Source organism: Aquarana catesbeiana, linkage group LG04 (assembly GCF_042186555.1).
Source record: "Aquarana catesbeiana isolate 2022-GZ linkage group LG04, ASM4218655v1, whole genome shotgun sequence".
NCBI classification, from domain to species: domain Eukaryota; kingdom Metazoa; phylum Chordata; class Amphibia; order Anura; family Ranidae; genus Aquarana; species Aquarana catesbeiana.
The window spans coordinates 133,458,386-133,473,597 of NC_133327.1; the positions used below are offsets into that span (position 1 = coordinate 133,458,386).

The 15,212-nt window shown below is 45.0% G+C and overlaps 1 protein-coding gene and 1 long non-coding RNA gene across 2 annotated transcripts in view; one reads left to right on the forward strand and one right to left on the reverse strand.

Moving 5' to 3' along the window:
- DAW1 (dynein assembly factor with WD repeats 1) overlaps window positions 1-15,212 on the forward strand; it is a 106,298-nt gene that overhangs the window by 69,204 nt on the left and 21,882 nt on the right. The window contains exon 10 of the mRNA XM_073629064.1: window positions 9,586-9,700. Coding sequence (XP_073485165.1) covers window positions 9,586-9,700 — 115 coding nt within the window. The remainder of the gene's footprint in view (window positions 1-9,585; window positions 9,701-15,212) is intronic.
- Window positions 1-15,212, reverse strand: part of LOC141141415 (uncharacterized) — a 61,874-nt gene that overhangs the window by 32,617 nt on the left and 14,045 nt on the right. The window lies entirely within an intron of this gene.

A 15,212-nucleotide genomic window follows, 5' to 3' on the forward strand; every position in this document is an offset into this window, starting at 1 on the left:
TTCTTATACTTCTTCCAACCACCAACATTGTGTATACATCTACTTTATCTGCAAATATGTGATTGCTCGATCAAAAAAAAAAAATGGAATCATAAAAGTCTTTGTTAAAGAACTGTCAATAGTTCCATCTATGCCTCACTTTTCAGTGAACACATGAGTGTTTGTCGGTGGGGGCTGCTTAGAGGTTTTAAAAAAAGAATACATCAGCATAGCAGCTCATAAGACTCACATTTTCAGATTAATAGGCAGATGGACTTTTAGATGTCTTGTATATTTTAATGCTTTGTTTCTGAACAGTAAAACTGTTGTTCTGGGGACTCTGTGCTTTGGCAAACAGTGTTCCTGTATGACGTACAGTGAAAAGCCCAAAGCAACTAATCAGTTTTGCTTAGAGCAGCCCCGATCTTTTACTTCTGGGGTCCCATGCCCCCACGGAAAGCTGCTTTCCCTGGGGGGCACCTGTGTGGGCTCGCTCCTGAGTCCCACTGCTGCATCTATTGAGACAGACAGCGGGACTCGGCCCTGCCTTCCTTTCCTGTTTTACAGGATTTGATTGACAGTTCGGCTCCCGCTGCTATCAATCTGTCCAGTGAGGAGAGAGACACTGGGTTTGTGCACATTGCTGGATCGGAACGGGCCCAGGTTAGAAAATGGGGGGGGGGGGGGGGGTCTGGAGGGAGCTGCAGCACAGAAGGTTTTTCACCTTAATGCAAAGAAAGACATTAAGGCTTCAGAACCACTTTAAGCCAGAAATCGCAAACTATATCACTATAATATTTTCGCGGGATTCTCCCCACCTCAATCACTTTAAATGAACATCTTTTTTTAATATAGACATATGGGGAGAAATGTTTGCAAATAAACAAGCAGATCTTTGGATGAGCTTTTCTATACCCAATATTCACATCTACTACTATACATGGTAGAGAATCTGCATACAAACTAGATATAGGGCAATAGCAAGGGAGTGCTGGGCTTTCACTACAAACCTCCATAAGATAGGTATACAGTATACCCGTATCCATAAGACAGGTATAGAGTATACTGGGAAGTGTCTTGATGTGCCCACCGCATTTAGGCAGACACAGGTCCCAGAGGGTAACAAGCTATTGTTCCCTTCCAGCTTCTATTAGATCCCTCCCTTTGGACACCTTTAGTTTTAAGCAAATCAAGTGGATTTGCTTGATCCACCCTGGAAAAACTGCCGTGATTTAAGCACTTTATGGCAGATAACTCAAGTTTATGACTCTGTAAAAGATAGCAGGCATTGGAAAACTGCAGCCACAAATTGACTTCATTATTTCCACAATATATTCTGACCTTGTGCAGAAGAAAAGAGACTGGGAATGTGTACTGAAGCTCTGGTCAATACTAATAATAATTGTATTGACTGCAGTCCAGGTGATAGCTGTGATGGATGTATAGTCAGAGCCGGGTTCCTTTTTGTAAGAGGAAATTTGCTTGAAATAATCAGTGTTCACATTTCCCTATAGTGTTAGTCAACTCATAAAACCGTAAGTAGAGGCGATCACTTCATTGCGTCTTCCATCCCAAGATGTACACAGGCCTTTTTTCATTGTTTAACTCTCCTGGCATCACATGAGAAAATAATTGTCTGAACGGAATGGAAATTCTCAGAAGTCATTTATAAGTTCTTCATATTGGCAGCCGACCAGGGCATAGTACATTAGATGAATGCTAGAAAAATACGGTACTGAATTCTTTATAAAGCTTGTAAATTGACTGTTCGCCCATCCATATAACAGGCAGTGCAAGACCGTTATAAAGCTTTTCTAAGAATAAGGTGTTTGTTTCCTTGTGTATTGATGCTGCAAAGCAAGGTGTGATTAAGAGTGTATTTTCTGATTGAAATATCTTTTGATAATCTCTTTACATAGGGACATAGATAATTCCCATTGCTATTCAGTCTGTAGTAATGAAATCAATGGAAAATGTGGTAATCTGCTTGTGTAATTGAACATTGTACACCAACTGAACCAGTGCATAGCATGGTAGATCCTTCTTAAAACATAAAGTATTCACTTGTCTTATTCCATCATATTTCCAAGAAAAAAAAAAGATTCCGGGGCGTGTCCTGGTGGTGAATCTGTGAGGACGTGCTGACTCTGAGCTCTCCATACCCAGGCCTAATCCACCGCCATCCGCAGCCCATTCTTGCCCTGGAGAGTTCCAGGTTCGCATCTCAGGGTGCCTGGACTCTCCCCAGCTTGCTCCAGAGGACTAGTTATTATAAACTCTGGCCCGGTTCGGCAGCGCCGGACTTAATAGCACGGCGGCCCCCCCATCTTGGGGCCTACGAAAGGTCTGGCGTCCTTTTTCCTCCGACGGCATAATCCACCAAAGGAGCGGGTACCAGGACCTTGGTTGTGGGCTACCCTACCCCCGGAAGACAGTGGCCACAGGACCAGCTGAAAAACGGAGCTAGAATCCGCTCCGCTCCGTGGCCGGATGTTTCCTGGAGGCCTCCGGCCTCAGCTACAGTCACACAGGCCTTCCCCCGGACCGCAGTGAGTACCATCGCCCCCTGAGAGACATCCTTAGGGGTATCTGTCCCCCTGTGCACTGACATCTGTCCCTGGCTGGGGGTTTTAGGCCTAAACAGAGCGGACCCTGCATATCCGGCGGCCACTCCTCAGGAAAGACCGCGGCTTCGGCCTACTCCTGGAGGGTGGCGGCCATCTTGGTACTCCAGAGACTCCCAAAAACATTTCTTTTTTTTTTTCTTTTTTACTGAGACTCGGCTGCCCACTTTCTCACAGATCTCAAAACATTATTTGCCCTAATTAATCACCCCCTTACAAGCACTACATAGGCCAACGGGGCTATTAATCAAAAATTTTTTTTTTTTTTTTATTATCAAGTTTAAAGGAGCCCTTTATTTTACAATGTAAGACACTGCCCGAGAGGGGGGCATACGCGTGAGCGAAGGAAATGGATGTTTGATTCCTCCGCTCCGCGCCGTCGGAAACTACTACCCGGCCTAATCTGACATAGAAGTAACGAGAGAGAGACCACTTTACTTTAAAGGATAGAGGAATACCTGGAGCCGCAAGCGGTAATGTACCGCTCTACAAAAAACAAGCTAAAAAACAGGCAGAGCAGCAACAAATCCCCGGCCCCAGGCAAAGGCAGATCTAAAATGGCTCCCGAGCCCCCAGAACCTGATGATGATACACAACTTTCGGATTTGGGACATGGTTCTCTGGCTGAAAGCCTTCATCTGTTCCCCACAGATCGCATGAGTCCCCATCCTGCTGACTCTGATGCTTTGCTAGCCAAACTCCGTAGCATTGTGAGAGATGAGATAACGGCTGCCTCCCGAAAGCTTTCCTCGGACTTGGTGCGAGGCCTTAAAGAGATTGGCCACCGCACCAACCAATTGGAACATCGCATGGACTTGGCTACTACTGTGTTGGAGGGCCATGAGGAAGAGGTGGACAAAATGTCCGCAGAATTGGACGCTCTCAGAGATAAGCTAGAGGACGCGGAAAACAGGGCCCGCAGGGATAACCTTCGTATCCGCGGACTCCCTGAAACGATCACGGACCTACAAGGAACAGCCACCGCTTTTTTTCAAGAACTGGCCCCTGAGATCCCGGTGGAAAGGCTAGAGTTTGACCGCATTCATCGGTCATTGGCCCCTAAACCTTCCGAAGGTCCCCCACGGGACGTTATCATCAAATTCCACTACTATAGGACCAAGGAGAAACTCTTACAAGCTGCCCGAGAACAAAGGGATATCTCTTTTCAAGGCGACCACCTTCAAATATTTGCAGACCTCTCGCCGGTCACTATTGCCAGGCGCCACGGTCTCAAGCCTTATCTCCAAGTTCTACAATCCAATCAGATCAAGTACAGATGGGGGTTCCCCTTTAAACTTTCTTTCTCCCACCAAGGTCGTCAGTTCCATGCCACCTCCCCATCAGGCCTAAAGCAACATCTCCAGGATCTACAATTGGACATTCCTCTGTCTCAACCTGATGCTCAGGTTTCCAACTCTCAACCAGATCCCTCTAGGCCCCCTCGTAAACCTCCTCAAGCATCACAACGATCACAATCTGGATCCCAGGCGCTGCGTGACCTGCAGGCCCAAAGATTGCATCAAGCTAATAATGGATGAAAAATCCCATTTCTTCATGATGTGCAGTTTATCTTTCTTGGCCGTTTGGCTCGGTGTGTCACTGACTGACTTCTAATCTCCAACCTAAATGGAGGTTTTTAATTGCTTCCTTTGGAGGTCGTCCCCCTGCCGTACCTTTGCCCACTTGAACTGACTGTAGAATAGTTGGGAGGATCGTTGCCCTACTGTAGGCTGCCCCACCTGTGAGATGGCGGTCTTGGGTATGGACCAACCCACATGAGTTTACCTGAGGGGTCTCCGACAATAGTTTGCCCCCCGAATCACCTCTACATTGCTGATGGCCCTCATGGAGAAGAGGGTTCACCAGACATAAGCAAATTACTCTTAAGCCCTGGTGGGGTGGGGGGTAAAGGGTACAGGGTTTTTGGCTGGGGACAAGCCTCCACTAATGGTTATTCAGGTTGTGTGTTTGTTTTGTTCACTCGCCGGATCCCCTTGCTCCTGTTTAGTGGGGTGAAGGGGCTGGCGTATTGACTTGGGGGTGGGGTCTCGCCCCGTCTTCTGGGGGGGCGGTCTTGTGGCTGTCGTCCCTGGGGGGGCGGGGGGGACCCCTACATCCACACCCTCAAATTGCCAATATTGCACTGAGGTTTTCATACTGTAACTCATTTAACGTTGTTTGTTTTGTTGCTATCTCTAAGTATTGTTTACATTTTATGTCAATTTTACATAGTCTGTTTGAATTATCTTCTTTATAGGCCGGTGGTTCCGACAGACCACTGCTCCCCCCATGGGATGGCACATGACTAAGATATTTGTCTTGGCTATGGCCCCACCCCATTGTGGGCCTTGCAGCCCATGGCGTGATACGTCAATGTATTCACTACATTCTCTAATTAGAGTTCTTCTCGGTATTCTCATACCTTATGTTCTTCCTTGCTTTTACTATTTTTCTCGCACTTTTCTTTCCCCCTCCCTTTCCCTTGGCACCTGGGGTGTGCGGATGGAGTAGTCCATAGCATTATAACTCAGTCCCAATGACCCTTCACTGGCTGTCCCTGAATGTTCAGGGTATGAATACCCCACAAAAAAGAGTTAAAGTTTTTAAATACCTCAAGCAACAAAAGAAAGATATAGCTTGTTTACAGGAAACTCATTTTTCTTCTTCTTCCTGCCCCAAATATTTCGCAGCGAATTATCCCTAAGTATATTTAGCTAATGGTCCTACTAAACAGAGAGGGGTTCTTATAGCTCTACAAAAATCGGTCCCATTTATCTGCAATAAACAGATAGCTGACCCCAATGGCAGATATCTTCTCTTACAGGGTTCTGTTCAGGATAAGGAAGTAACCATTATGACCTATTACGCCCCGAACGAAAATCCAGGCCCATTTCTGTCTCATGTTTGTTCCTTGTTACAGGTCCACCAAAAAGGCACCCTCCTGTTGGCGGGTGACTCGAATGTGACGCTTAATCCGGCCCTTGATAAGTACCCGGCGGACCACAAATCCCCCCCTCCAGCAGCGAAAAAATTCTGGCGGGCCCTACAAAATTTGGACCTAGTAGATCTATGGCGAGAGTTTCATCCCATGGGCAGGGACTACACCCACTATTCTCATCCCCACCATTCTCACTCTAGAATTGACCATACGTTTATGTTACGGAAACACCTTCCTTTAATAGATTCGGTATCGATCCTAACAGTCCCATGGTCTGATCATGACCCAGTTCTAACTGTCTGTCGTTCCCTACTCAACAAACCACAACAAGCTCCCTGGGTGATGAATGATTCACTTTTGTCATTCAAACCGATCCTCAATGAAATCAAAGAAGCTTCTATGGAATACTTTAGACTTAATGCAGGTTCGGTCTCGTCTCCAATAACATTATGGGAGGCTTATAAAGCAGACCTCCGCGGTCCTGTTATTCGAATAGCATCTTATCGTAAGAGAGAAAGATTTCAGGCACAACGCAAGTTAGAACAGATCTTAGAGGATTGCTCGACGACCTTTAAACTAACCCCCACCCCTGCTAACCGCAGAGCTTTAGACAAAGCCCGTACAGACTTGAATCTATGTCTGACAGATGAGGCGGACCGTACCTTACGTTGGGCCCGCCAGAAATGGTATTCTAAGGCAAACAAACCTAATGCGCAGTTGGCTTACAGATTGCGAACCTTCACTCCGAAATTTACTCCCATAGGCCTGCGCACCTGTCATAATATCCTTACGGGTAACCCTCAGTGGATTCTGGAAGAATTCCGTTACCGACTTACTAAACTCTACTCCCCTCTAAATCATTCTTCAACACAGAGCCTGAATGATTTTTTAGATAAGTTATCTCTCTACCTTCCCTATCGGAACCCCATATCTCCCTAATGGACTGAGATTTACAGGTCTCTGAGATACTCCAGTGCATTAAGGAACTGAAAGTGGGCAAAAGACCAGGTCCGGATGGCTTCACTGCCTTGTATTATCAAAAATTTGCAGAAATCCTGGCCCCACACCTAGCGACTATGTATAACTCGGTCAAAGGAGGTCATTCATTTACGCCGGACATGTTAACTGCCAACATAGTGATGATTCCTAAGCCAGACAAAGATCACTCCTCCTGGGCAAATTTTCGGCCAATCTCTTTAATCAATATTGACATGAAGACATTGACGAAAATTCTGGCCAACCGTTTGAATTCTTTCCTACCGCGCCTTATAAAAAAAGATCAGGTGGGATGTTTCTTTCTTTAGATGTTAATAAAGCTTTCGATACCTTATCCTGGCCCTATTTGACACAGGTCCTTACACACTACGGCTTTGGCACCTCCTTTTTGGGCTGGGTCTCAGCCCTATATCGCTCCCCTCAGGTTAAAGTGCGTTACTATGGATATGAATCGCCTACTTTCCCTATTAAAAGGGGAACACGGCAGGGGTGCCCGCTCTCCCCCCTTCTATTTGCGTGGGTTTCCTCCAGGTACTCCGGTTTCCTAAAGATATGCTGGTAGGTTATTCGGATTCTGTCTAAATTGGCCCTTGTTAATGTGGGTTAGGGACTTCAGGTTGTAGGCTCCTTGAGGGTAGGGACCGATGTGAATGTACAATGTATATGTAAAGCGCTGCGTAATTTGACTGCGCTATATAACTACCTGAAATAAATAAATAAATGACAGGCAGCTAGCATTTGCAGAATAGGAAATAGCAATGGCAAACTGCAGATTTCTCTCTGGAAAGGTATATGTTTAAATAGAGCTGCAAAATGTACCTGAATCTGTCTTTGTAACATTCTCCTGTAATCCCTGAGCACAACGGCACTGAAGAAAGAATGGTAGCTCTCTAAGCCAGACAAGCTCTACTGCGTTGTATGCTGCTGTAAGGTTCCTGATAGGGGGAAAAAAGCAGAGTGATTTCTGCAGATTGCTGCTGCTTCTTCATTTTCCAGTCATATGCTGGTGCAGATCTTAGATAAGGCTGTATAACTGATTGCTAATTCTAGTCTGCAAAAGGGTGCAGGATGTGGCAGTGGGTAGCAGCCTCTACCACTGATGCTCCCCAACAATGCTGGGGGTTGTAATTGCAGTGACTGACACTAATGCTGGGGGTTAATATTGTGATTACTGGTATCAATGCTGGGATGTTAATGTTGTGGTCACGGGTACCAGTGCTTATGGTTATTACAAATAATAGATCAGCCTGCACTTGCTATCTTCTATAAACTAAATAAATATCAGAGGTGCCAATTCTGTTATGGTGACACCACTAGTCCTTTTCTCAGTGCAATAAACTTTTATACAAAAATGACAACATAAAATGATATCCAAGTGTATTGCAAAACAAATTAGTAAAATAAGCCCCTGTATTGTTTTCTTCTAAATCCTGAATATATAGGAAAAAAAGTATGATAAAATAATCCAAATGCATACAGCTTAATATCTGTATTCAGTCCTGCTGGTGCAATACTGTTCAATTCATATATCCATTTTGATTCTGTTCTGGCCATCTTCTTAATGTAATCACCAATCTGGTTTAACCATTTGCATCCCACCAAAATTGGTACCCTTTAAACTCTTGTTGTGATAATCCTTGTATTGTTGTAAAAACAGGTGTTTATAACCTCCTTTTTTTCATTTTAAGCTTTTATTGAATCTTTCCACAGAGTTGTAGATTGCAGGTAAATAACATCAGTAAGCGAAACCCCTTCCAACATATGAAACAAATATATTATATTGAATCACCTCGACACCAAGGGTATGGGATACATAGGATAATGTATGCAAAGGGGGTATCCGCCTGCATTAATTTTTTCTTTTATCAGGGAAAAGCGTGGGATAACAACTACTACACCCGCAGAAAGGAAAGGACAGGGGGATGGGAGAAGAAATGTGCCTACAAGGACACGCAACTAGGAGACTAGGATATTAGGGGGAATTGGAGGAGAAAATGGGGGGGGGCTTAAGAATAACTACATATACCGAAAGGTAACTACCTTGTGCATGTTTATGACCTTTTAGCATCCCACAGAAATGTTCCTCCAATCGTGTCTGTAACTCGCGTTCAGTTTTTCCTACATATAATTTATGACACAGGCATTGGATAGCATAAACTACCCCCTGGGTCTTACATGTAATAACATTTCAAAATTCATAACTCTATCCTGTCTGGGGGGGAATACACATTCCTAGAACTTCTTCAATCCGGCTGTATTTCTGCATGTCATGCAGGAATTTCACCTAACAAAACCCCTTATGTATTCAGCCCTCTTTACAACTGTTGGTTCAATTAACTGTCCCAGATTCCTTGCTTTCTTATAGTCAAACTAAGGCCTTACAGGTAGTCTTGAACTGGCATTGTCTCCCAATGCTTATTAATAATCTGTCTAATATGGAACAGTGCATTGTAATTTAAGAGAATGGCTGAATCAGAATTTTCCCGCAAAACTAGTTGGGGTCTTTTGAGGCATATTTCAGGGAAACCCACTTGAGGCTCTTTTCAGTTAGACCACCATTGGGGTACGATGTGTCAGGTAATGTGTTCAATAGAGGGGCTGACCACAGGCACAAGATATTAAGGCTGGGTTCACACTAAGATCGCATGCGGCTCACAGCAGGGGTCCAGTGTGTTCCTGTTCTCCGTTTCAGGGACGAATCAGGGCCAGATTTTTGCCTGAATTCGGCCCTGAAATGGATCCAAAGACCTACAAGACTCCTGTGCAAGCCGCTCCACATCCGCAATGGAGATGTGTGAACTGGCCCCATTGAGAGCTGGTCACAATCTCCTGTAATGCAAATTGGACTCCTGTAATGCGAATTGGAAAGCGGAGAAAAGACAGGAGCGCTCAGCAAGGTAGCTTCTCTCTTATTGAAGGGATGGTAAGCAAAGGCAGTATTTCAACAGCTCCACATTTTAAAAGGATTTTTTTTGTTGGTTAAACTACAAGAAATTTGATGTGTATTGTTCTTCCCACATTTTATGTTAATGTTTTTTCTTTCCACAGCTGTGGGATTCCCTGAGTGGTAAATGTGTGGCTACCTTGACTGGACATGAAGATGAGGTTTTGGATGTCTCATTTGATTCCACTGGCCAGCTGATTGCTACAGCCTCTGCCGATGGTTAGTCTGACTCATAAACAGCCTTATTCTATTAAATGTTCTCAATCCTATGTGCTAATCCCTGAGTGCTTTTTATACATGTTTTAAAAAATATGTAACACAACAGTTTATACCCCTGATATGTGCCCGTTGTATCAAGTACTTAATCGAAAAAGTATCCTGCTCTCTTTGTATTGCTTTTTTTGTGTGAAATTCCTGCCAATCCCTCTACTTTCCTTTAAAAAAAATGACCATGCTAGGCATGAGAGCTCTGCATGGTCAGTATTCTAGCTGTGCTGGGAACACGACTTGCTCTCTTCCATGGTTCAGACACCCCCTCACCCCTGCACTGCCATTCATTGGGAAGATCAATGTGCTGCTGTTGCTTCTCTTTCCCCAGCTGTCTAAGATCCTTATGCAGCTGAGAACAGAGAGTATGTGATCATTTATACAAAAGGAAAAGAAAAAGTATTTACAATGTTTTTATATGTCTACACAAATGTTTTGCCTTTCATTTCATTTCTAATTTAAACTGAATGGGTTATTTTAAAAGGTGAGGGTTTACATATACTTTAAGGTATCCTCTGCCTATACAATTTTAAAACGTGTTTAATTTGTATTGTCCCAGTTTTGGACTGATCTACTACTGTAGCTTTAATACATAAAAAAAAAGCTCTGCAGTGGGTTGAAAAACAACTCCCCTCAATTTTTCAAACATGCATTTTCTAGTGCCCTACTCCTTTTATGGGCTCTACATGTAAATGTGCATTGGATCCACAGGCTAGCAAAGGTGGAGAGTCAGCAACTAGGAGAGAGTGTGATAGCAAGCCAATACCTGAGTGGCGGGGGCGTGGCCTGGACATGGCTGAATGAGGACGTGTGGTGTCTGAGCTCCCGGCCGTTTCACCCCCACTCTAGCTAATCCAGCTGATATTCCGAGCTATGCACTCCTCAAGAAAGAGAGCGGTAAAACAGAGCAGTAGATCAGCTAAATCCGCTCCACAACCGCCCTCATCTAGCGAACTCAGACGGCGTTTCCAGCTCTCCCTCCTCGGCTCGCCGGAGCTCAAGATGGCGACGCCGCGTGGAGAGCACCAGGAGAGACAGACGGCGCGAGGCTTCCAGTCACCGCTAGAAGACACACTGATCACAGACACATACGCTGGCTTTCCTCCGGATCTCCGCGCTGGCTGCAGTGAGTTGTCACAACCCTTTCCCCAAGTGTCAGGAGGAGATGCAGAGCTACGCTCTATTCTATTGGCATTGCCCACTAAAGCAGACATTACTGCCCTCATAGCTACGGTGGAAGCCACCCACCGTAGGGAGATGAAGGCAGTCAGAGCGGATGTTAATGCGCTGACCACTAGACTGGAAACAGGGGAGAGCTCCCTAGCAGCATTGGAACGCCGAATGTCGGCAGTAGAAGAGACCCAGGACACACAGGCAGAGGCACTGCAAGAGCATATACTGCGATTAGAGGAAATGGAAGACCGAAGTCGCAGGAATAATCTGCGACTCCGAGGACTCCCAGAAGCCACGGGGCCTGAAGACCTAGCAGACACGGCAGTGGCAATCTTTCGTAGCCTGCCAGGTATAGATTTGCCAGACCGCATTGTGATTGATAGAATCCACCGCGCCTTAGGCCCTAAACCCACCGACCCTCTGAGACCTAGAGACGTCGTTTGCAGAGTCCACCATTATATACATAAGGAGCAAATCCTGCGCAAGGCCTGGGAAGCAGACGACCCGGAATTAGATGGCGCCACGATCAAGATCCTTCCAGACCTTTCTCGTGCAACCCTACAGCGACGTGCGATTCTAAAGCCACTTCTTGACCTGGCTAGACGGAAAGGAGCCACATATCGCTGGGGTTACCCCTTGTCTGTTACATTTAGACGAGACCAAGGATCCTTCACCTTACGTAAGCCAGACGCCCTGCCAGCTCTTTTTACTTTTCTCGGAGCAGAGCCAATAGATGTCCCGACCTGGCTGGGCCCTCTCCCGAGACCGCCCATGCAGAGAATGGGAAATAGTCTGCCACCAAGACCACAAAGAGCACCTTCACAGGAGGATGCACGTGAGTCTTGAGCTTCTGTAATGCCGCATTATTTTCAAGATCAGAGAACTGATGCACAAGTTTTAATGTTGCTAACTGATTACGTTTAATCGTTCTTTACCTACACTAATGGCTACTTGCCCACCTCAATAACATACGAGTCTGGAACTTACCTGATTCTTGCTGTAAGAAGCAGATCTTCAGGACAGCTACATCAAGTAGACGGAATTTTCAGTCCCACCCCTACAGGTACTATTTTTCAGAAACACACTTTAAGGGCCGGAAGCCCTGCACTTAAGGGGAGACGAGACACTACACAGAAGCCACAGCAATAAGAAACTGCTATAATAGCCTGAGGAATAGATGAGCAGAAGGACAAAACAGTCACACCCTTCTCCCAAGATCTGTTGTACAGATATCTACAGAGTGTCCAATAACCTGCACAGATTACAAGATCAGCAGTAACACTGATAGGGTTATATAAATGTGTCATTTATGATCATTCACCCTTCACAGGCTTGGTTTCAGAAGGGGTCTGCAGAGCCTTATTTTAGTGGCTCCATGGGGACGCAAATTGACTCCTAAACAGTGGAGTGACAAAGTGCTTACCCCGCAGCCCTAATACTATGACTAAAGAAGCAGGTTCTCGTTTAGAGACATGCTACATAGTAACGCAAAGAAGGGGTTATTGTCTTATGTTGTTATGTATCCCTGGCCCTAATAATAGTAAAGATCCACTAAGTCATGATAACTAAAAATGGATCAATACACTAGACAAGAAAAGGCATTACCTTATCTCTTAGTTAGTAACATTGTAAGGAGATGATCATACTGTCTGTTCGGTTCACATTATAGAGTTTATTTGTTATGTTGGTTATAGAGTCGCATAGTACTATCTATAATTATGTTGATCAGATATGCTGGAGTGGGGGGACTGACGGGAGACTCTATTTATGAGCCTTGTTCTTCCTCCCTCCCAATTAGGTTCATATAGACTCCTAGGGGGCAAAACTCTGCCACCTGAGAGTTATATGCAAAATAAAATCCCCACTGTTTTAGGGGAACGTAGCAGACAAGACACTAGGCCTTGTCTGTATCTCACAATTCTTTACTAACTCTCTTTCTGTATTTCCTGCTTTTTCTTCTCTTTTTCTCTCCCCCCCCTTTACCCTTCCTTTGACTCTTCCCTTTCCCCCTTTTCCCCCTCCCCCCCACCCCCCCTCCCTACAATATGGCGGCCAGTAAAATTAAGGTGATGTCCCTGAATGTAAAAGGACTTAACATACCAGAGAAGAGACGTATGCTAATAGATGACTTAAAGAGAAACCATACCGATATAGCCTTCATCCAAGAGACACATTTTAAGACTAATAAATTACCATACTTACAAAACAGACACTTCCCTGTAGCCTACCATTCCATGAACCCAGACTCCAAATCCAAAGGAGTCTCCATTCTAATTTCAAGTAAGATCCCCTGGCAACACCAGAGCTCCATAATAGACCAGACAGGAAGGTACATCTTCCTGAAGGGCACAATTGGCACTGTCAAGGTAACGCTTGCAACTATATATGCCCCTAATGAGCAACAGGCCACGTTCCTACGAGAGACATTAGAGAGACTAAATGACTACAAAGAAGGACAACTGATTCTAGGAGGGGACTTCAACACTCCACTGATCCCCTCAACAGACACGTCGTCAGGCAAAACATCGATCCCGCCAAACCAACTCAAGCGTATAGCTAAAACACTGTACAAACTACAATTAATAGACGTTTGGCGCTTACAGCACTCAGGAGAAAAAGACTTCACATTCTACTCCCACATGCATCAAATATTCACCAGAATTGACTATTTTATGATCCCCCACACACAACTGCATGCAGTAGAACAGACTTCGATTGGAATTAGGACTTGGTCAGACCATGCACCTATATTCCTGAGCTATCGCCTATCAGACACTTCCTCTCCCAGACATCGATTCTGGAGGCTTAACGAAAGCCTCTTACAAAACTCAGAAGTTCTGACAGAAGTGACTAAGGCACTAAACCTTTATTTCCAGGAAAATGACCTCCCAGGCTGTGACCCGGGGACAGTATGGGAAGCCCACAAGGTAGTTATGAGGGGGATCCTCATTTCTCATGGGGCCCGAATAAAGAGAGAGAGAAATAAAATGCTGACGCAGCTCTTAAAGGAGCTTACCACTACGGAAGCAAAACACAAACACGCCCCCACCCAATCATCGGAAACCCAACTGTCCACCCTTCGTCGCAAAATCATTGATCTTTTACATTACAGGGCAAAAGCGGCCCTACAATGTGGTCACAAAAAAACATATGAGTCAGGGGATAAGTGTGGGAAATTACTAGCTAACATAGTTAGAAATCACAAATCAGTGACCTATATCCCTCATATCATTGCGATGGGAGGCAAAAAAGTAACCCTGCCCACACATATAACTGAGGAATTTAGACAATTTTATGCAAAATTATACAATCTACCACGGGAAACTCCCCCCACTACTGTATTAGAAGATTATATTAAATCCTCCCAAATGCCAACTCTCGCCCAGGAGATCAGGGACGAGTTGGACTTACCTATAACTCTGACGGAAATACAAGGCGCCATAAAAACAATGAAACCAGACAAAGCCCCAGGCCCTGACGGCTATACATTACAATATTACAAAACTCTCCTACCAATACTGGGACCCCGCATGACCACGCTATTTAACAAGCTTGGAACGGGTACAGCTTTCGCTAGGGAAACATTAGGGGCCCATATCTCAGTAATTCCTAAAGAAGGGAAGGATCCGGCGGCATGTGGGAGTTACAGACCTATATCTTTGCTAAACCTAGACCTTAAGATATTCACTAAGGTTCTTGCTACTCGGCTGGCGCAGCACCTCCAACAACTTATCCACCTAGACCAAGTTGGATTTATTCCTTCTAGAGAAGCTAGAGATAGCACTACAAAAGTGCTAAATTTATTACATATCACTAGATCCAGGAAAACCCCATGTGTCTTTCTCAATACTGACGCGGAAAAAGCCTTTGACCGTGTCAGTTGGCCATTTATGACTGCGGTACTCAGACACATAGGCCTAGGGGAGGTGATGCTCAACCGAGTAGCTGGTATTTATTCCACTCCCACAGCGCAGGTAAAAGCGAATGGGGTATTGTCAGACCCCTTCCCAATCACAAATGGGACGAGACAGGGCTGCCCCCTGTCCCCTCTCCTATTTGCCCTCTCTCTCGAGCCTTTTCTCTCCAAAGTCAGGTTGAACCCTGATATACACGGAATATCAAACGGCCCCATGCAACATAAAATATCAGCATATGCAGATGACCTACTTTTTTCACTAACTAACCCGGTAGTGTCCTTACCCAACCTCCTAAAGGAATTTGAAACATACGGGAAGCTGTCAAATCTAAAAATTAATTTTTCAAAATCGGAAGCGATGGGTATATCCATACC